The sequence below is a fragment of the Haemaphysalis longicornis genome, unplaced genomic scaffold (assembly GCF_048455015.1).
Source record: "Haemaphysalis longicornis isolate Haplotype H1 unplaced genomic scaffold, Haemaphysalis longicornis Haplotype H1 scaffold_7, whole genome shotgun sequence".
Classification (NCBI taxonomy): domain Eukaryota; kingdom Metazoa; phylum Arthropoda; class Arachnida; order Ixodida; family Ixodidae; genus Haemaphysalis; species Haemaphysalis longicornis.
In genome coordinates, this window is record NW_027526422.1 from 111,582,450 (window position 1) to 111,604,087 (window position 21,638).

The 21,638-nt window shown below is 45.1% G+C and overlaps 1 protein-coding gene across 1 annotated transcript in view; it reads right to left on the reverse strand.

Moving 5' to 3' along the window:
* Positions 1 to 612: 612 nt before the first annotated feature.
* Positions 613 to 21,638, reverse strand: part of LOC144144861 (uncharacterized) — a 29,548-nt gene continuing 8,522 nt past the window's right edge. Inside the window, exons 3-5 of the mRNA XM_077676351.1 lie at positions 20,768 to 20,850; positions 3,839 to 3,895; positions 613 to 902 (exon numbers count right to left, since the gene is read on the reverse strand). Of these exons, the coding sequence (XP_077532477.1) occupies positions 717 to 902; positions 3,839 to 3,895; positions 20,768 to 20,850 (326 nt within the window). The 3' untranslated portion in view covers positions 613 to 716. The remainder of the gene's footprint in view (positions 903 to 3,838; positions 3,896 to 20,767; positions 20,851 to 21,638) is intronic.

Genomic DNA, 21,638 nt, shown 5'->3' on the forward strand with positions numbered 1-21,638 from the left:
TGCATGCGCTTTTTGGGGGCTGAGATTAAGCATTGAGGTTCATTTAGGCCACGAGGATCAATAGAATCTAATGGCTGTAGATGTATCCGTCGACGCCGATCGATTACTTTTATTTCGCCTCTTCTCTGTCCTCGTTGGCTGTGCTGTTTTGAGTAATTTATTTAAACCAACTTCTCGACTCGGCGCTCTGCGTTCTTTTGGCACTTTGAACCAATCGCGGGTGACGTGCTGTAAATGGCGCCACAATCGAGCAACTAACGAACACAACGCTGCTATGTGCAGGAGTTCTTTTTAAAATGCGGGCTGTTCATTGTGCTTCTGTTTTTACTGCGTTGTGAGGTAAAGAAAGCAGGTGTTTTATTTGCTCTTGGCTCTTATGGACGGGTAACGTAAGGAAACGATTCAGAAGGGATGAATATAACAAGATTAAAATTCGACGCTAAACGTTGTGGATCCTTTGAGCAGCGCTTTCCCTAATTTTTGAATAGACTACCTTTACAGTCAAAATTAAAGTTATGAAATTCTCACAATTTCCTGCAAAAACAGTCTTGACAAGACAAAGTTCACGAACAAGTAATCAACGCAATGTGTCATAAAGTACGAAGTATTGACTTTATTTCAGATTTTACGCGATTGTTCATTTAACATTTCAATAGAATATGAGACGAGTAATTTGCACAGGAATATACCAAGGTGCCCTTGTAGTGTTCTCAAGATTAGCAGTTTTCTGTAGCCGATGATGTTGGGGTTGTAGGTGACGGGGGAATTCCGCATGTTCTGTTGTGTTCCTCAATAACACACGTCCCGTTACAGCAGATGCCGATGTTGCAGAGAAATGGTGTTTCCAAAGGTGCTATAGTTGTAGAAGGCAGCGCAGTTATCAGGGAATAATTTAGCGGCACCTGTTAAAAAAAAGCATAATAAAAGTACAAAAAAAGCTAGGAAAAGGTTCAGGGGCACTGAATTTATGCTGAGTGAAATGCTGAAGTGACAAAGCTATCAAAACTTCCATATTGACGAGATTCAGCAACGTTCGTCGCGACAGATCTTGCAGCTTCATTGCCATATATACATACGTCATCGTGTTAGTAAATTGGAAGTTACCAGCACGGTGAGAAGACGAAAAATATATGAAAGAACAGACATGCAAAAGGGGCTGAAAATAAGTTGGTTTTCTTATAGCAAAGTTCAGAATGCAATCAGCGGTAAAAACTCCAATGTTAAAAATAGATTTCCCAGGTTGCCTTGTTGTGTGAATGCTTTTTCGCAAATAGCGCCCGCACTTTCCCGTATCTTTCTACTGAGTCAAAGACAAACAATATCGCAGGTTTTATGGAGCGTAATATTCACCATTCACAAGGTGAAACCTGAATGCATTTAACTTTAACAAAACAAATACATTGAAATGTTCTCATGCGGTATGTAACCTATCGTTTGTCATATTTGCATTTAGTTTCTTTAGAGAATGTTTGATAAACTGGGAAGAGAAGGCACTATAGTGGTAGTAGACCTTAATTTTGCAAAAGCATTCAAATAGGCACAGTGTCCATGTGTTTAGAAGTGTCATTGGAGAGTAATTGTTTGTTTTTATACTTCGTAGAGAGGAAATGTTTAAATTCAATGTACATTAGAACTATTTGCAATTTATTTTATGGGGACTGAAAAATACACATAGAGCTCAGTTCTGCACCTTCTTAGTAGTTGCCAGCTTTGCTCCTTTGCTTGGGGAATATTTTGATTTGTAAAAAAAAAAAATATGCTAATGCGACTTTCTTGGAACACTTCTGCCACAAGACAACGGCGCCGCAGCCATTTTTACGAATATTTTCCTGCGTTTTGGACACATTTCTTAATCTTATATCAAATAAAACGGATGTAATAAGAAAGTCAATTTAACGGCTATTGTTTGCACCATCGTTGTGGATTAATATGGCTGAAGAAATGTGGCGCGCCTACTTATGTGCATTAAGACTGCTGTGGCCAGGTAATGGCATAAAACAACGTCAGTTACAAAACCCCGGGCTCCTGCGTATAGGCCGGTTCGGTAATTTCACCTAGCGACCCGCTTGAGTGTGAATTTAGCTGCGCCCTATGAAAAACCGCTACGTCATTCCAATGCCATGTCAGCCTAACGAAGACGCAATGATTATTTCATCTCCGTTGACACTTCGCGCAATACGGCAAGATGCCTGTCATCCCTACGAAGCACAGGTATGTTTGATGAACCTAAGTAAACTTTTTATATAAAAATGGTAGTTTTACTTAAGGTTTTGATTCAGGCAGCCTTATTAATTTTACTTCCATATATCGCACCTTCACTTGCGGATTCAAATGCCTACCTATCATCACTGATTCAAAGCAAACATATCGCAACAGACACTGACTTCACACAACCCTCTTTTCTATTTACACGTTACGGGTACCCCACACCGGTCGTTCCTGCAAGAAGTGAGGCTGCTTAGGCTGCGGCTTGCGCTTTTCCGCGCCGAGCATACTCTGATCTTTTCGACACAGTCTCTCTCACCTTTAGCTGCAGGAATAGTCGAAAATGGCATCCTGCAACACGGATGCAACAACCTTGCTCGTAGACCTTTATCCCACCCTTTACTAAAGCTGAAGACACCGGAGCAAATGACCATTACAAAGCTGCCATTACCCACTTTATCTGCACCACCTCCTTTGCCATCAATTGCCACGTTTGGTGCTTAACTATAACTACCACACACAAAAACAACTCCTGCCAAAGCACCTCAAAATAATATGAACCCTGATTGATTCTGCTCTTCGCGCTAACCGGACAGCTAGGCCCTAGACTGAAAAGTAGCCCACCGTCAATTGCAGAACGAGTAGGAGCTAACCACATCTCACATACGCTTACCTGACCAAAACACTGCTGATCTAAACTGCCACTATCAGTTTAGCCACCGATCACGGAACAAAAGAACAAGAATTAGTGCTAATAGAAATACAAACAGGCATCGAGCGCGAACACGCCTATACCACGTTCATTCCATGCTCTACGCGCCCTTCAGACTTCGCCGCTAAGCCCTAGCCACTGTACCACACACTTCAAAGGCACGCGATCAGGGCAACGGTGAGCTGAGCATCTCTCGCCCCGTGACGCAGTTATAGCTAGTAGGAATTGTAAAGATCGCGTTTTCGTAAAATGCGGCTATCAGGTTTGAACTGAATACCCCGACCACAGACAGGCTTGTTTTAGCTCTTAATAAAGTTTTCTCTTTGTTTCTCAATCCAAGGGTGGGGGTTTTACACACAGAGGCGAAATGTGTCGCCGTAGTGTAAATGCAGCAGTCTATCACGTTTTAATTTGCCTCGAGAAAGATGTAGAAGCTTAAGTAAGCAGATGTACGAAGGGTTCACGCAAATTACAGCAAAATCACAGGAGAAAACGCGTTGTTGGGACATCAATGACCTCCAAGCACTAGTTTTCTTGTCGTAGTAATCCTGTGATAAATATTCGTATCTTTTTTTATTGGAGAGAGAAACCATATGTGTATTTTACTATCGCCTTAATTGAAAACCTCCGGTATCGCACGCAACGTTTACTTTCGCAGTCTTTTGTTTTTATTTCCGGCACTTTTTCCAGATACACGAACGCATGTGCTAGAACGTAAAATTAAGCCGCAACATGGAGTTATCTTTGTAGGTCTGTTTGCGCGATGACAATAAAGTATGAAATTAATCTTGAGGTGTGCGTCTTGCGCAGACCTCGTAAAGAAATATTTTAACGAAAAGATAGACCTCTACAGATTTCGCTGCTTTTGGCCGAAATTCTCGGGAATGGAGGTTGTTCAAATCTTGAAAAATGAGTACTTACAGCGCAAGTAAAATTGTTCCTAAATTTTCCGCAGTAATCCGAGCAATTTACAGAAACCTGTGGCGAGAAAAGTAAACATGCATGCTTAATATCCTGAAAGGGCGCGATCGTTGATTGTGAAGTTCTTGTAATTGAACTAACGTATAACAATTCCTTGCAAATAAATCAATCCACGCTGGCGATTAATAAACGTAAAAAAGTAACTTCATGTTCCCAACAGGGGCAGAACAGATTTCACCGTTGTACGCGCAGCAGCTTTTGTTGTAACTTATGAATCTGCTGTTTTGTCCAAATTTTCAAAAGGTTCAGAAGCACTCAGTATGGGGCTGCACACTTATATGAAATGAGTGTGTGTATAATTCAAGCGCATCCCTCAAGCAGTAGAGTTTTAAATACGGGCGCAAACATCGGCAGAATGCCATTAGGTTTTCTGTAACAGTAATGGTTAGTTCCACGCAGAAAGCAATCAATGGAGCATAGAAAGGTTGTCACAATTACGTAGACGGTGTATTTCTGCTGAACTCTTCTCGCACTGAAAATATGTGAAGTACATACCGCCACACTTCCCATTGTACTTTTTTTCTTAAGTACCAGTATCCATTTTTACAGTATTTTATGTGGAAGTGCAGGCACCCTCACTCAGCCATTTTTTACAGTAACACCCTTCATTGCAAAGAAACAATCTTGGTTTTGAATGGGTGGTGCCGTGAGATATAGGTCGATGGTTTAAGATACCTCCACGCAGATGTTTACCTTTCACTGTGCCTTCTTATGCCGCCCTTTTCTCCACTGCTGTCGTTGCAACTGCAGCCTTGAGGAGTTGAACGTCATGATTGGCAATAATGCAAAACGAGAACAAAGGAAAGTGAAATTGCTCCACATCGCTCAGCCCTATGTGACATAAGACAAGAAGGTCGATAAGTTCTTATGCAGCAAGGTCATAGCGTTCAGAAAGCTCCAGTTTATTCGAGCGTCATGTAACTTCCAACCGCTAGCCTGTCAGTAGGGTATGAGTTATATGGCCGTAGATTAGGTATGTACTCCTGTCAATGTGTTTCCCTGGCTCGGCTAAGTGGAGGACACCGCAATGCTTTTACATGTGCAAATCGCTTTCAAGAAGATCAACGAATGGACGCTCGAGTAAAGCAGCAATGCAAAATACCCGGAGCAAGACCCGGTGACGGTTGTTGTGGACACTGAAGTCATTTGTAAACATTGCGGAATTAATACGCAAATTGTAGTCTGGCGTCTCTAGCCATGTTTCTACAACTATCGCTGTGTTTACTCCAGTTTATACAGCAAAAATTGCAATCCGATAGTGCTGCCCCTCCTGTTCATCTTCATTGCTGATTTTAAAAGACGTTTCGTGTGAAATTCAAACAATATGGCTTGGCTTGAAAGCGCTGCTGCGCGCCTCATCGACCATCCGACAGAATGAGTCCGCCCGTGTTTAGTCGTCCGGCCGCCGGCAAGTCGTTGCAATTCAATGGTTCAGTTGAAACTTAAACACGACGCATATGTACCTGAAATATTGTGCCTTGAGTTTCTTAGTTTATAGATTGTATGAAGCTTCAAGCCCACGTGCTCTAAGCGCACATACGACGCTTCGCTGACCGGAACGCTAAAGCGGGGGAAGGGTCAGAGAAGTTAATAAGGGTACTCAAGAATTAAAATCAACTAAAACTTTTGTTTACCGCCTACAAAACAGATGCAGGAAACACTTTTTGCGCTCGGCAAACTAGCACAGCGGCCAGGAGAGAAACCATAAATATTCTATCATTTTTTGTCTGAGGAATTCGACCGCTAGAGATCAGATATTATGGTGAATTTTTGGGTACACTTACTGCATGAGTGTTAATCAAGAAATACTTATCCAACCTACTTGGAATTCCAAATGGAATAAAAATTCAAACCGACGTTAAAAAATATACCTTATATTTATATTCCTGAACGAGCTAGCTTATGCCTGGGTGCTGTGGAGCATTAGGTCCGCTGTTTTTCAGTTCGCAGGCTTCGAATCTCCAATAGGGTATTTTTTATAATTTTATTTCTTTGTTTTTAGGCATGCTTTCTATATTGGTTTCAGCATTTTTCCGCGGTAACGTTCATTGCTTCACGAATGAGCCTTTAGAAGGCATACCGACTGACACTCAGCCGGGAGCGAGCTCTCGTTGGCGCAATGCAGTCGTTAGTATCGACTGCTTGCGGGCACAGTCCGGAATCAGCCGACTCTTGGACGGGTGCCAACACGCCTCATAAAATACAGGGGTGATTCAAGGAGGCTCGAAATGGGGGGGGGGGGGGCAGGGGGGGTGCGAGAGGGGTGTGCATCGCATCTGAGCGTCTTGGGTGATGCGGAGTGCGTTCACCCACTGCGTATGCCCTGGCTAGTGGTTGTTAATATTCGAAGCCGTACTAGCAGGCTTATCTCAAGCATTTATGCCGATTACTGGGACATCGAGAATGCCCAGCCAATGATAATGTTGAATGCCAAGCATGTTGTTTCGCAGAACCGAAACTGAAAGTGCTTTGAAATCTAATCTTGGCCATCGCCCAATAAAAGTGGTACCTCGTATGGACGCCGCTGCTTTTAAATGCAGAGCATTTCAGTAACTCACGATGTCACCCGCGTTGGCGTCAGTAGTCCGCACGCTCACTGCGCATGCGCGTCGAGTCGAGGCGATAGCGAACTCTCTCGCGAGGGGCATTGGATTGGATTCGAACACACTCTCGCGAGGGGCATTGGATTGGCTTGGATTAGATTGGATTGGCTTGGCTTGGCTTGGATTGGATTGAATTTGGATTGGATTGGATTAAAGTGGATTGTGTTGGATTGTGTTGCGTCATAGCCGCGGCACGTTGCGTCATAGCCGCGGCAGACGCGCTGGGGCCGGCACATGTGCTGTACTCTCTCTTCCGCGGTTTCCTCTCCTTCTAGCGCGGCGCATATAACCAGTGTGCCGTTCTCCGGTGAAGCAACATCCGCGCTTGGCTCAAACACCTAGAGTCCACGCCGCTTTACAAGTACGCCAACGTCGTCGACTGGGACCGGCTTACGCAGTCCCCTTAACCTATATAAGCGGCGGAGCGCGCGTTCGGAATTCAGTCAAGGGCGTCCATGCTTGGCTTTCGCTTGACGTGACGCTTTGCTTGACTCGAGTAGATGCGACGAATTTACTCGAGTTCCCCCCGTGGGAAGATGCGGGCGGCTTTGTTGGTGCGCTCGCCGCAGACCGCGCATGATGTTTTCTTATTTCAGGCTTTATAATATAAAGATCGTCCTGTTGACGGGATAAACAACAAAAAAATTTGTTTATTTGATCCAGTATACGCAATGCAAGCATAAACGGAAGCTTTACAGATTTACTTCAGTGTCCTTGTAATGTGCCGGGCTTTGCAATGCTCCATTAAAGAGCGGGTAACGTTGGTACTGACAGGCGGGGATGTTCATGGGCATTGAGTCGAACCATGTGCTTCAAAGACGAATTACGGACAGCGGCACGCCAGCTTGTGGCACCAGTGCGCAACCCTTTTAAAGGAGCGCTAGAGGCTTTGATAACTGGTATGTTGGTGAGCAACAAGCATTTACAGCTAGCGGCACCTCCGGCCGGCAGCGGCGTTATAGAAATGTACACTGAATGATAGCGCCCTGTTCCTCCACTCACCCATGCTACGGTGCGGCGAGTGATTGCTCGAACGACCGAGATTGTTTTGCGGTTTTAGAGACAGGCGATATTGACACGTTTTTCTTTAAAGTGAAAACTGTCTTCGTTGTACCGACGGAGTACTGCCAAAAACTAATGAATTTCCTCATAGACCGGTTGGTTAACCTAAAAGCTTGGTTAAGATCTATGGAAAAACGGTGCGTGCGTCAAATTGGGCTTTCATTGTGTCAAAGCAGTTACTTAAAAATCGCCAAAAAGAGTGGTACTAGTTATTCCAATCCTGCATCGATCATAAAGAAAGAGTACAATAGTAAACCTTTATTTGATAAACGGATAGGCACTCATTTATATCGTTAATAGAGTTGTTTATTCATCGTGCAAGAAATCCTTGCATGGGCCTGTTCATCGTTTGAAGCTCGGGTCATTGAAAGTTTGACTATCGATTGGATGCGCTTCCAGCTAAGCTTGGAAGCACATTTGGCGAAGGTTTTGACCCACGTTTTCTCAGCTTTGATTTGAAAAAAACTTTTGTGCTTGTCACAATATTACTTAGCAAGAGATGGTAAATTTCTTTTAATTAACAAAACACCACGGCGTGGAGGCTCCCTCTACGCCAAAAACGCTGTTTTTGCAGCCGGGATGAGCTAGCCAGCACCGCAGAAAGAGCGTTGTGCACGTAACGGCTGTGTGTTAGGTACGATGTTCAGTTGTAGGCTTGTACAGTGAACAGTTATTACCTGCGCTCTAAACACGGTTCCTAATTCCGGTGTTTGTTACGATTTGGGTGAATCCAACGGAGGTTTCGGGAAAAGCTACATTGTCCGTGTAAGGCCGGGTACCATGCATCATGCAATCTTGCTGCTGCAGTTTTTGCGTTTGCAGCTCACAATTGTGAACAGAAGGCAGCGATTTTGTACCATCAGCACCGGCATTTGCGCACCGTGCTTCCACTCTCTAATGAATGAGTCGGCCACGGTATCCGGGTCGTGGCAGGCAGAGTAACGGGGAGGCACAAAACGGGCAAGGAGAGAGAATGTGGAGAAGCGAGACGGGGGCAGTATATCATCAAAAATTGGCCACGCAACCAGAACAATGCTTATGGCATCTTAAGACACAGTAAATGAAAAGAAGCCGGAACATGAGTTACATTGGGTGAATGTGCTGCTAAATCCTCCAGCAGTACACTGTTTACGCCGTGGTGCGTAGTGTACAAAATAGTATACGCCTAAACACTCGGAAAACGAATCCACGGTGTATATATGATGTAATATCTATATTTCACAGCGACCACAGCTGGAGTTAAGCAAGTAATCTTCAATACAACTCCAGCTCAAGAGTGTCATACGAGGAAATCCTCCACCTATATAAATGAACAACCGTCTCGAGAGATCTCAGCGCATACGAAAAGGCAGTTGCCATGATGGCGCTGCTTCACGTGAACGGGCAGGTTGACAGCTAGATCCGATATTGAAAACGTAGCCTGTTGCGTGGGTGTTTCGAAAAGCGAAGACGTCGCAGTTTAAAAGCCACTGAAGGAAGGAATGCACGAGGGAGATCCTTCAAGACTGTTTCGGTGCAGTGTGTGGTGCACTCGTTCGCTTCATGGTGGTGGATTGTGGCGTTGTATGTGTGTGTGTGGGGGGGGGGGGGGTGCACTAACGAAATATTTCAAGTTTCGCCAGGAAAAAAATCCCGCCATCTCCACGAAGTGAATGATGATGAGAGGGGCGAAGCTAAAATGCTTATCGGTAAAATCGTGAAACATTCTCCCACACATTATATAAAAACTCGACACGCCCAGCTTTCCACCGCTCCGTTGACAAGCCCGTCCACGACGTCGATATTTGTGGTGGTTATGTAGGGCTTGTTTGGGGTGATGAGAATCTCCATGGGTAAGTTGGCGAATTCAGTGTGTGACATTTTAGCCACCTTGGCCGTCGCTTTCTGCAGAGCGTCTTGTGTCGCGTACCCCCGGTACGTGTCTTCAGCTCGCAGTCAACGAACGACAACCTCTTCTTCCTCTCCTCCTTGTTGGGTAGCAATGAATGCGTTGAACGTTTTGACCTCTTCGCCCAATCTTTGGTTGGCCAATCTCTAGGGGGATCCTGTCACAATCATCATCATTCCGCCGTGTATGGCAATCGATGAGGCACGGGACAGGGCCCGAGCAAGAGTCTTGAGCTCACAGGCGATGAACCACAACCTTTTCTTCTTCCTCTCCTTCTGCTTGGGTAGGAACGAACGTGTTGAACGTTATGACCTCTTCGGCCAATCTTTGGTTGGCCAATCCCTATGGGGAACCTGCCACAATCATCATCAATGTGCCGTGTACAATGTGCAGTGCATGGCCGGGACAGGGCCCGAGAAAGAGGAGCTTCGCCCTATAAACAACCAGCGTAGGAGTCTTCAACGCAGAAAGTATTGCGCTGAGAATGCAACCAATTTTCCTACGGCGCAACGTAAATAATAAAACGTTAAGTACACTCAGAAGCTTAACTTACAACTTCAGTCGGGGCAGGCTCGGAGTAATAAGCTAACAGGGTGAGATTTATTAGTGAACGGTATGTGTATGTGCTTTTTAGGTGCAACCGCTCCATGCTGTGACGCAAGTGTCGTAGCGTGAAAGTTATTTTGCTTATTTGTGTCAGCGATATTATACTGAAAAAAACCTGCCTATGGTCTTTTTTTTCTTACAGCATATTTTTGGGGGGGGTGCTGCAGTTTGCTACGAATCATGGAAAAGCCAGCCAAGCAGAACCTAGTATTTAGAGCAATAGTCCCATCGTTAGCAGGATACATATTTTACATATTTTTGCAAAGAGCACATGATTGCACGACATGTATGCATGTAGTTTTGTGCATTTCAACAGCGTCGTCGTCGAGGTTTTTACACCACTTTTTCTTCAAGCGAGCTGTTTAAGTGTGATTATTATCCGTCCCGGGCGCCACTTAAAATTGGGGCAACAACTTGGGGAGGAGAAACCTCCTAGTCTATAAGCATAAATTGGAGTACCAGGAGGCAACCTGCCGACGCGCGGGTGTAGAGACTGCGCGTCACGGCGCTGATGTTCGCTTAGATATCCGTAGCGGGTGTCGCTCAAAACTTGGCGCAGCAAAATGAAGGGAAGAAAAATGCTGGGCCGTGAGGTCTGAGAGGATGCGGCGGGGAGTGAAGGAGCCGTTCAGCAAGGGTAAGGAGCGAGCGTCGCCGCGGAGATATTCGGATACGGAGGCGCGCGTAGGGTATTGGCTACTCATAATGTTTCAAGTGTGTGGCGCACCACGAAACTAATCTTCGTTGTCTAAACACCGTATAGCGCAGTAGGCAAGACACAGGACGAAGGGGACACGGACGAGCGCTAACTTACAACTGAATTTCATTAACAACACGAAAACATATAAATAGGAAAGATTAACACGTTCATGTGATCACGAAAGGTTGCGAAGCCACCTCGTCATGCAGGCATAATCAGCAGCGTCCATCCAAGAAAGCCAGCTCCTTCGAGGTCAAAGATATGGACGTCGTGCTTACGCAGTCACCAATCTTCTGCATTTCCCCTGTCCTGTGTGTCCCCTTCGTCCTGTGTCTTGCCTACTGCGCTATACGGTGTTTAGATGGAGTACCAACTAGCTCGTACCCATACGTTGTTAATCTTCGTTGGCCGGTAAGTTAGGTGACTCCACCAGGCTCAGTGGGCAACCTTGTGCTGAGACGGCAAATAAACAGCGACGATCACAGAAGCTCCGGGTCAGTCACCGTCACCACCAGAACGCTTCGGGTCATCACTCGGCTGGAGGGTACCGCCATCCTCCAACGGTCCCGAATGTGGGGTCAATCGTGACACTGGCGACGAGGGAAGCCCCCGGACCGACCGAAGCTACCGAGAGCGTGGAGACTCCGTCCCCTACTCCGCCCCCCCCCCCCCCACCCCCGCCTGCCGCCATTACCGGCATGCCGCTGTACGGGAGGATCGATCCGTTCGAGGATGAAGGGTCCACCTGGCCGGTCTACTAGGAACAAGTCGGCGTGTTTTTCCAAGGGAACGGCACACCCGAGGCAAAAGAGCTCGGCATTTTCTGGCGACGACCGGGACCCGCGTCTTCTGTCTCCTGAGCGACCTCCTCAACCCAGCGACGCGACATGACAAGTCACTCGGTGAGGTTCTCGCGACTCTACGCCGGAACTTCAGCCTGGCCCCGTCAACGTTAATGGACTACTTCCGCTTCAACAACCGGAGCCCCCGAGACGGATAGACTCTCGGGTAGTTCGTCGCAGACTTGCGAGGGTTAGCGACTGGCTGCGCTTTACGAGACCAGCTCAACTTTCTGCTCCCGGAACGTTTCGCCTGCGGCATAAGCGACCCTGCCATGCAGAAGCGACTCCTAGAGCTTGCCGACACCTCGCTGGATAACGGCGTGAAGGCGGGGATGGCGATGGATGATGCGACCAAGGATGCAGGCGAGATATCACGTGCGGCCAGGTCACCTTCGACGGCAGCAGCAGTGAGAAGATGGCGACACGGCATGGCAGGTGCAGTCGTTGCGGTGGGGAGCCCCCCTGACTCTTGCCAGTTCACGCAAGCGGAGTCCTTCGCGCGTGGGAGAACTGGGTACATTCCTCGCGCGTGCAAAGGGGGGGGGGGGGGGGTGAACGGGTGGTTAAGTTCAGTTACTCGGGGTAATATTATTTCGAGGTGGCGCGGATCAAGCACGGGTTTCCACAACTGGTCATGTTTGACAGGCGGGAGAGATTCTGCTGCAAACGCCGTGCGAGTAACGCAAGGTTTAGGGGTTTTGAAGAGAGAACACGTTTAGCAGAAAATTAACGCAGAAAACCCCAAAACCATATATAAATGAAAAAGTATTTAAGCGCGCTAAAAGCACACATGGGCCCGAACCTACAATAGGAACACATAGACACTGTAAATGATCGCTTAAAATGTTTTATTTTTCTTGGTGCATGCTTATGTGTGAAAAAGGCTCGATATTGACTCAACAAAAATTGGCATCTTTTCTAAATTCACTCCTGTAATGATCACAACAATCGAAGGAAAAACAAGAAACAATTGAGAGAACTTTCTAACAGGCGTGCAGGACAACATTAAAAAAAAAGAAAACAAGAAATATAGCAGGAAGTACATGGCCGGTTTATACGTAAATAAAATAAAAACAGCCATACACTTCAAAACGGTAAATAGACAACATTCAACAATTACTCAGAATTACTTCAAAGAGGCTTCCATTTTTTGTGGCAGCCCTAAGGCGGACACATTGGAGGGCTTGCTTTGGCAGGTGGTCGTGGACGCTCATATAAGGGGCAGTACCAGAAAGAGCGTGTGGACCATCATTACACGAGCCAATTTGTCTGAGCTCGGGACCACGTCGGCCATTGATAGGACATGCATAACCGTCATCCGCGTTCAATGCCCGCTCATTCCTGAGAAAAAAATTCGCGCAGCTTGCACTATTGTTTTAAGGCTGTAGAAACAGCAGAGCCGCATGAAGAGCTCGCTTTTTCTGGTTTTTCCAGGTTTTACTAGGTTTTCCTAGGCGTCAGTGTGATGCTCGGTTTGGATAAGAGCAGTCTCATTCCGGCTACGATCCATGCAGGCGAAAGCATCTGCGCGTTTTCTAGAACACTCCGCCTGGTTTTGCAGGCCTCATCTACTCCTTACTCAGCCTCAAGCTTGGATCGCCCTGAGTAGCCGCGATCAAAATGAATATTAAGTACGTTGACGGAACGAAGTGCCGCGAACGTAATGGCTGCGCCAGGTGTCAAGAAATCCAGCTTACCTGCGCAGCTGCTGGGTGCTTACAAGGACTGCTGAACCGTAATCTCGCCACATTATGAAGCGATCAACATGATCGAAAGCAACCACACGTCTTCTAAAAACGTTGTCTGGTTTTGCAGGTACGTGTGGGCTGCTTTTTTGGGTTACAAAAATACTTTTACCTACTGAATCACTCAAGCGTTGTTACTGCCGTCCCTGTGTGACTACATCTGATGACAAGATGGCATGCAACGTCATTTGAATTCCCATATGTGGCTCTACAAATCGTTAAACCAGGGACAAGTGAGGTGCACATAACCACACCCTTTATTACTTCAAAGTGATATTTATTGCGAAGGTAAAATCAATGCAAGCTTCATGAGTGGTTGCTGGTTGAGTTCTTTTGGTGAATCATATGTGTAGAAACTCTTTTTTTAAAAATTAGCGCAAGCTGAAACACAGTGTTAGATGCTTTCACTTGCCCTCCGTTTTTGCCGCCGCCGACAGAGGCGACGAGATTGACGGTAGAAACGGAGGAGAAGTGCGAGGCCGTGCATTTGTGTGAGCTTCCTCTTCCAACTCCTAGCGCAAACGCAAAGCGCGCACACGGCCTCTACACGTGTCGGGGGCGGATCGCGCATCGGCGCGAGTGACGCTATCACGTGGCGTTCAGCGAGAATGTAGGAGGTAACTCCAAAGATGTGCCGGCAAATGCATCGTCTGTCTCCCCCGTGTCCGCGTGAACTCATAGCTCAATCTGTAAGACAACGGGATTTCGCTCCGTTCCTGTATTCGCCCCACATATGATTCCTTGCGGGGCCAGTGGCTTCTTTCATTCATTAAGCATGCGTCAGCTTTTTTGCATTCATTCTCCTTCGTCTTTCGTTTTGCATGCAAAGCTTCTAAAATATGTTTTCTATTGTGTAAAGTAAATAGAAGAAATCATAAGATTTGTTTATGTCAATCGCACATTGTAATATTTCAAGCATTCAATAAAATGAAGACCTCTTTTCAGCCTTTTTATCGCAACATGAATTTCAGTTTGAATTCATGGCCTTATCCGAGACTTGGCTGAAAGTACAGTAGACCGTCGCTATCTCTCGGCACGATGTTATTTGTTAGTCCCAAAATCCTGCCACCAGAATTTGGGGTAGCACTTTATATCGAATCTTCGTAGCAGTACACTACATGAACTGAAAGAGTCAACAGTAATGTAGCCGGGAGTGCTTTTGCAGCCCTGGCTTCAGGAAAATTTGGGTGTGATATACAGGCCCCCGAATTCCAGTATAGAATTATTCATTCACGCTATGGAAGGCTTTGTGCACGCGAACACGCAGGGCCGGGTAAAGTAAGTGGGGATTTCAATATTGATACCCCTGGTTGGCAAAACAAGGACTACCTAATATTGCTACAGTGGTTTAATTTGAAAAATTTTAATATTCAACCCACGAGAATTACAACCACTTCTTACACGTGCAGTGATCATGTCTTATATTATAATGACAACATTTTTACTGGTGTAGATGACTTGAATATTGTTCACAATTTCCGAATATTCGCCTTACTCTGTGATACGCCTGCCGCGTGTAACAAGTCAATAATAACCAAGAAACCGCGTCCAAATTACAACAGACGTCAAACGAAATTGGGCAATTTAAATCCTTGCTTCGTACATGGCACTGACATTCACAGGGAATACGCAAATTTTATAAACTATTTACAAATGCCGTAAATGAGTGCACAACCCACGCGCATCATAAATACACTGAACGTTTATGTCCGTAGACGAATAACAGAACATTGAAAGCCAATAAGGAGCAAGATGCTTGGTATGACAGTTGGAAACGGCAAAAGCAGAATTTGTACAATTTATAGCCCTTCCGTGCACACTGAAATTGTGTCGCTGATACGTTAACAAATACAAAAAAGGAATACAGATGGTCACTTATAGAGCGCGCCCCAAAAAATACTAAGAAAATGTGGGGTATAATGAACAGAGTAATAATAAATCTTCTAAAAAACACGTTTGTCTTGGCACCGTTACTGTAGACATCGTGGATAACCTAATTGCCTTTTTACAAGTAAAGGACCCAAATTAGCTCAAAAAATCTCTGCTTCTTCCTGTTAGAAGAGTATTGCTTATAATTAAAATATATTTGCTTTCAGAGATATAACTTCTGAACTGCCAGTTACTATCGTGGCTGGAATGGCAAATGGTAAGGTAACTGGATATTACCAGATAGCTGAGAAAATGCAGAAAGGTGATATCGATGTGCTCGAACCGAGTTTGGTTAACATTTTCAACCAATCCCTGAAAGACGGCGTTGCCGAGACGCTTTACAATGTGCCACAATCTGCCCGGTATAGAAGCATGAAGATGTTAATGATCCAAGCAGTTATCGCCCAATTTCCTACTCAGTGTCATAACCACAATTTTTGAAAAACTAATTCTGTTGCAATTAGTTAAATACAAAACTAACAACGTCATTAGGAATTTTCAGCATGGTTTCAGGCGCAGCAGTTGTACCTCGACAGCGCTCATGGGAATTGTACAAGCAATATGCACATCTCTGTATTTTTGTGAAATAGCTATTACAAATTTCTCATACCTGCAGAAAGCCTTAGATACCGTAGCTTATTCAAATTTGTAACAAAAATACCAAAACTACTGTTTCGTGTACTTACGTATAAACGTTTTATGAGTAACTTTGCTAACAGACAAAAGTTTGTTTGAACAATGTTTTCTCGCAAGAGGGGAAGCTTGGGCGAGTTGGTAATACATTGCATTGGCGGGAAGCGCAAATTAACACGAGGGCAGAGTAGAGAACAACAACTTACGCAAGTCGAAATTTTATTTAGAAACTACACCACTTACATACAATAACATGGTGTTACTGAAGCACAAGGGTCATATAATAAAGCCTAAAATATAGCCTTAAAACTACACATTGTCACTAGAGCAAAGCCATTTTACGTTAGTTCGCCACGAGCCGATAGATATTGCATGTCTTTTGCTGACAGTGAAACGGACGGAACGCTGATGCAGTCCCCATGTAATCTAAGAATTTGCGCGGCTTCGATAATTTCTCGGGTAGTCTGCTCTCTGTACCGGCCTATTACCCTGCAGTCTTCAAACACCGGCCGCAGCCACACCGGAGGGAATGCGAGCCCAGGTGGCCACTAGCAGTATTAGATACGTTATTGCTGTGTTCGCGCAGCCTTTCATTAAGGCGGCGGCCTGTTTGACCCACGTAACGCTTTTTGCATGAATGGAGGGGTAGCGAATACACAACTCCTTTTCACAAGGCACAAACTTTGGTCTGTGCTGCTTATCGCGCCACTTATCCCTGTGAAGGCTCACTGTTGACTTTTCTGCAAAGTCGCGAAAGCTGTTCGGGGCCAGAAAAAACCACTGTCACTGCTGAATCCTGCGCAATATTCTTTAGTATGTGCGAGAGCCCATGCATGTACGGAATGACTGTTAACTTATCGTTCTTGATTCTTAATTCTCCTCCTTGGGATTCGACTCAACAGCTCTTTCCTAGTTTCTTGAACAGCCCCAGGGCAAATGGAGGGCAAAAGATTCATCGGGCATCGTTTTTCCTGGAGGCGTTGTGTTTGGCTTCCTAATCTCTCATGTACTGTATGGTGGGAGGATATCCGAAGGGAATTGTTGTAGCGAGCCTTTATGACAGCTCTCTTTATCAGATTGAGAGTGAGCAGAATCAAACAGTAATAGAGGCTTGCTGCTCCTCGGGTCATATATCCAACCGGTGTGGTCTGAGGAACACGAAAGCTCGATATCCAGTAACCTAAGTGGGCCTTGAATTGGCGCTTCACTTCTGACACACAGCGGCTTCATGCCTTTTGTGTTTAAAGGCATGAGTCTGCAAGGGTTTCTTCACCTGTTGAACATGTACCTGAACTCCACATACGCTTCTTGTGAAGATAAAGTGTACCGCCAGAAAACGGGCTGTGCAACGGATTATGCGTTGCGCCGAAGCTCAGTGACTTAGTTCTAGCGAAAATTGACAGAGGTTTACATAAAAAATGCAAGATGGGCATATCGCAAAAATGTTTCGATACGTGCATGACTATCTTGGGCTGCTGGAGGCAAGACAAGATGCTTTGGAAAGGGTACAACCCGATGTGTTTGACCTGTGTACATCGTGCATGACGCCACTGCGTGTCAAGTGAAGCACCAGTTCGAGGCCAACTTGAGTTCCTGGATACCAAGCTTTCGTGTTCTCCAGAGCACACCTGTCGCACGTATGAGCCGAGGGGCAGCAAGCCTTTACTACCGTTTCATTCTGCTCACTCGAAGCTGGTTAAGGGAGCTGTGATAAAGGCTTGCTACAATAATGCCCTTCGGAAATCCTGCCAGCATATAGTCCACGAGAGCTTCCGAAGCCAAATATAACGCCTCGATGAAGCGGAATGCCCAAGGCATTCCGCTTTTGTCCTCCATTTTTTTGGGGTGGTCAAGGAACTAGGAAAGTGCGGATCACCCGAACCTCTAGTAAAAAGAATCCAGAATCAAGAAAGATAAGTTAACAGTCATTCCGTACATAGATGGGCTGTTGCACAGACTAAGGAAAATTGCGCAGGCTTCAGAAGTGACAGCGTTTCCTCCTGGCCCCGCCAAGCTTTCGCGACTTTGCAGGAAAGTGAACAGTGAGCCTTCACAGGGATAAGGGGCGTGATAAGCAGCACAGGCCAAAGTTTGTGCCTTGTGAAAAGGAGTTGTGTATTCGCTACCCCTCCACCCATGCAAAAAGCGTTACGGGGGACAAACAGGCCGCCGTCTTAATGAAAGGCTGCGCGAACACAGCAACAACGTATCTAATACTGCTAGTGGCCATCAGGGCTGGCATTGCCTCCGTTGTGGCTGCAGGCCGGTGTTTGAAGAATGCAAGGTAACAGGCCCACACAGAGAGCAGGCTAACCGGGAATTTATCAAAGCCGCGCAAATTCTTAGAATAGATGACGACTGCATCAGCGTTCCGTCCGTTTTACTGTCAGCAAAAGACATGCAATATCTATCGGCTTGTGGTGAGCTGGCGTAAAATGGCTTTGTGTTTATGTGGCAATGTACAATTTTGAAGGCTATTTTTAGGCTTCATGATATGTCCCCTGTGCTTCAGTAACACCATGGTATTGTATATAAGCGGTGTCGTTTCAAAATAAAATTTGAGTTGATTTTGGCGCTTCGTCCTGTCTATGTTCTTGTTCTTTTCTCGGTTCTCGTGGTAATTCGCGCTTCCAACAATTCAATATTTTCTCTTCACATAAAACCGAAAAAACGGGACTACCCGAGACCACAGAAATCAGTGCTGGAACGAGTGCTGGTTTCCATTTAAATTATGACTTTGCGAACATCTCAGCTTTCTCTATGGCAGTATCGTATGCTGATGATACTGTAATACGTTTTTACATGAGAAACCGTCTCCGATGTTCAAACTTCTGTCAGTTAGGAATTCGAAAAAAGTATTGTTTTGTTCCAAAGCGCATAAACTGACCAGCAATGAAAAAAAAATTAATATATTTTTTCATTTAACGAAGCAAAAACTTACGCGAAGAAGCATTTAAAATCTGTATCGATAAGTTTGAATTAGAATAAGTTCATACAATTATTAAATGGGTGTTACGCTTGACTGTGATTTTAAATGGAAAACCCGCATAAATGAGGTGTGCACAAAGCTAGCTCCTCTGTGGTATGTGCTGCCACGAGCTAGAACGTACGGTAATATATCCACGTTGAAAATTATTGTGTTTGTATTTCACTGCCACTTGAAATATTTATACGAGTTTGGGCATTTAGGTTAAAACCTTAACTTAATCGGCATGTTTCAACTACAGAAAAGAGCCTTGGGTATCATGACTTTTTCCCGGTTCCCACTCGCAGCGAAAAATTGTTTCTTGACCTTGAGATCTTCTTTTGAAGGCTTGTTTTGGAAATAAAATCGCATTTACGGTGGACAAGATTTTGCTAATAGTCCAACATTTTCACTAAAATTATTTATCATTCTACCCAGCCATGCTAGGCATGCCAGCCATGTAAACTAACTTGCCGATACCTCGTAATAACTATGACGAAGGACTTATAGAAACATTTGGGGCCAAACAGTGGAACATTACACCCCTTCATATAAAAAGGGGTGAGAATTTCTTTTCTTCAATAAAAATGTTGTACTGTTCAAATCAAGGGCGAAAGAAAAAAAACAATTTACATAGCTAGATGGGAAAGTAAACACGCTCCGGTCGGTGCATCAGAATATATATTGAAGAGTTTTATGTTAATTTACTTTCAATTAATTGGTTCCCCGTCTGTCGAGCGGCCATTTCTGCCGAAACACATTGAGGTCGGTGTTGCTCTGTACACTGTTTTGTGCGGTCTCAGGTCTGTACATTTGGGTTTGTATCTATGTGCGTATATAGGCGTGGAATGGATTTCTTTGAAGAAAAGAGCGCAGTATGGTTACTTTTGTATAAAACACAAAATCGCGAGTGTAAGCTCAAATTTCTAAAAGTGTCTTTTTTGTTTTTACTAGAATTGATTGATATCGGTTTTGTGTTTCTCCACTCGCGGCTTATGAGTTTTTTTTTTCATGCATTTACACTTTGTGCGTGCGTAATTTTTGCACTTGTTTTCGCTAACTTGTTGTTTAAGTTAGTTTTCTTTGCTGTCTATTTGGGCCTCAACTATAATCGGCGCTTGGCCCAACATCTTGTTTTATATCTATAACACCCAAAATTTTCTAAAGAATATCAAATGAAAATGAAATGAAATGAAGTGTTCTGGAGCATCGAGACGACGATATTTACGCTGCCGTTCTTCCTCTGAAGTTACACATTTCCACCGACCCATGTTCGGCGGGAATGTAACCGATGTGCTCCGAGCGGATGAACGAGGCGCTGCGTGTGTAATCGCTCGTTATTTTCAAGCACAGGTGGGCGGAGAGTGGTATACGGGAAAGGGTAAGCGCCCGTGCATTCTGAAAGTGGTACAAGAAGCCGTTCACGGCATCCAAGTTCACTAGAACAGCGACTGCACCGAGCAGCGTCTGTGTTTGGGTCGCCACCGCGGAGCAGACGTTTCAGCTGGCGGGGCTTGGTTACAAATACGCAGCTGCGCGCAGTCTGCGCCGGACGGTTTTTTCTTGGAGTGCTTTCGCTAATGCCACAAAACTAAGCTTAAAATGATCTGGTCCGCTTTTAACAGGTAACTGAGGGTAATTGGCATAGTTCGCCTATTCATGTGCGGGTGCATTTCAGATTGCAGTACACCTCGTGTCAAGCCAAAAATGCCCGCGGACGGATCAATAGCGTCATCGGGGCTGCCTAGCACGCAGCGTCCAGTCATTTTGATTGGACTGTAACGCCGGTGCCGGAAGGGTCGTTGCATGAATTATTTAGAACTAGCATGCAGTAAAGAGCAGCATGGCGCATCCTTCTCTGGCAAAAAAGAAAGAATATCAATGTTCTCTGCTCACCTCTGAGCCGTTGTACCATGTTGCGAGTGGATCTGCGCACTTAGTAGCGTTACTGATGATGTCGTCCGGAATGTCGGAGTAATCTGCGTCAGTTGGAGCAGACAATGTGAATTAGTGTAGTATCATTCAGTGGCATCAAGAAAATATATTGAAGTAATTCGGCTAGAGTTAAATAGTCACCAGAAGCTGTGTTGACACTTTTTCTGAAGTTGAAATTATGGGACATTTACGAGCGGAAACTGCAGACATGGGTTTTAAGGTGTGACGTAGTGCTGGTCATTTGATGATTTTTTAACGTGCTGATATGTAGCGTACAGTAAAATATTCACTCAAGGGTGATCTTTTTTTTCCACTCCATCAGGAAAACGGTCACAAAATCCGGGGTCGAACCTGCTTCGTCTTTTTTCCGTTTGGGATGCATAAATCAGCCTTCCGTTTTCAGTGGCGGTTTGCTTTTCTGGCTCTTTTTTTGTTGCACGGTTAAACACCTAAAGATGGCTGAAATTTGGGACAGCTTTTGCTTTCAGAAGAACTGCGTTGCCATCTTTAAAAGGACCCGTACCTTGCTTCGAATGCCCTATTTAAATCAGATTTGCTTAATGGTCCTATCCGAAGAATATGGGAACAGACGCCCGCCGGTTAAAATTCAAGCAAAAAGACTTTTCTTCTTGTGCTGCATGCGGACTGCTGCTTGTTTTTAGGCAAGAATATGTAAACTGCTTGAGACCCAAAGTGAGCTTAAACAAGGACGGTTTTCGTTCTTCGCATTGATCTGACACAGCTATATCTTAGCATTTGTGTGTTGATCTAGATCAAGGATGATAAGGATGGCAGCAGCTTATCCACCCACCCTACGCAATTAAGGCGGTGA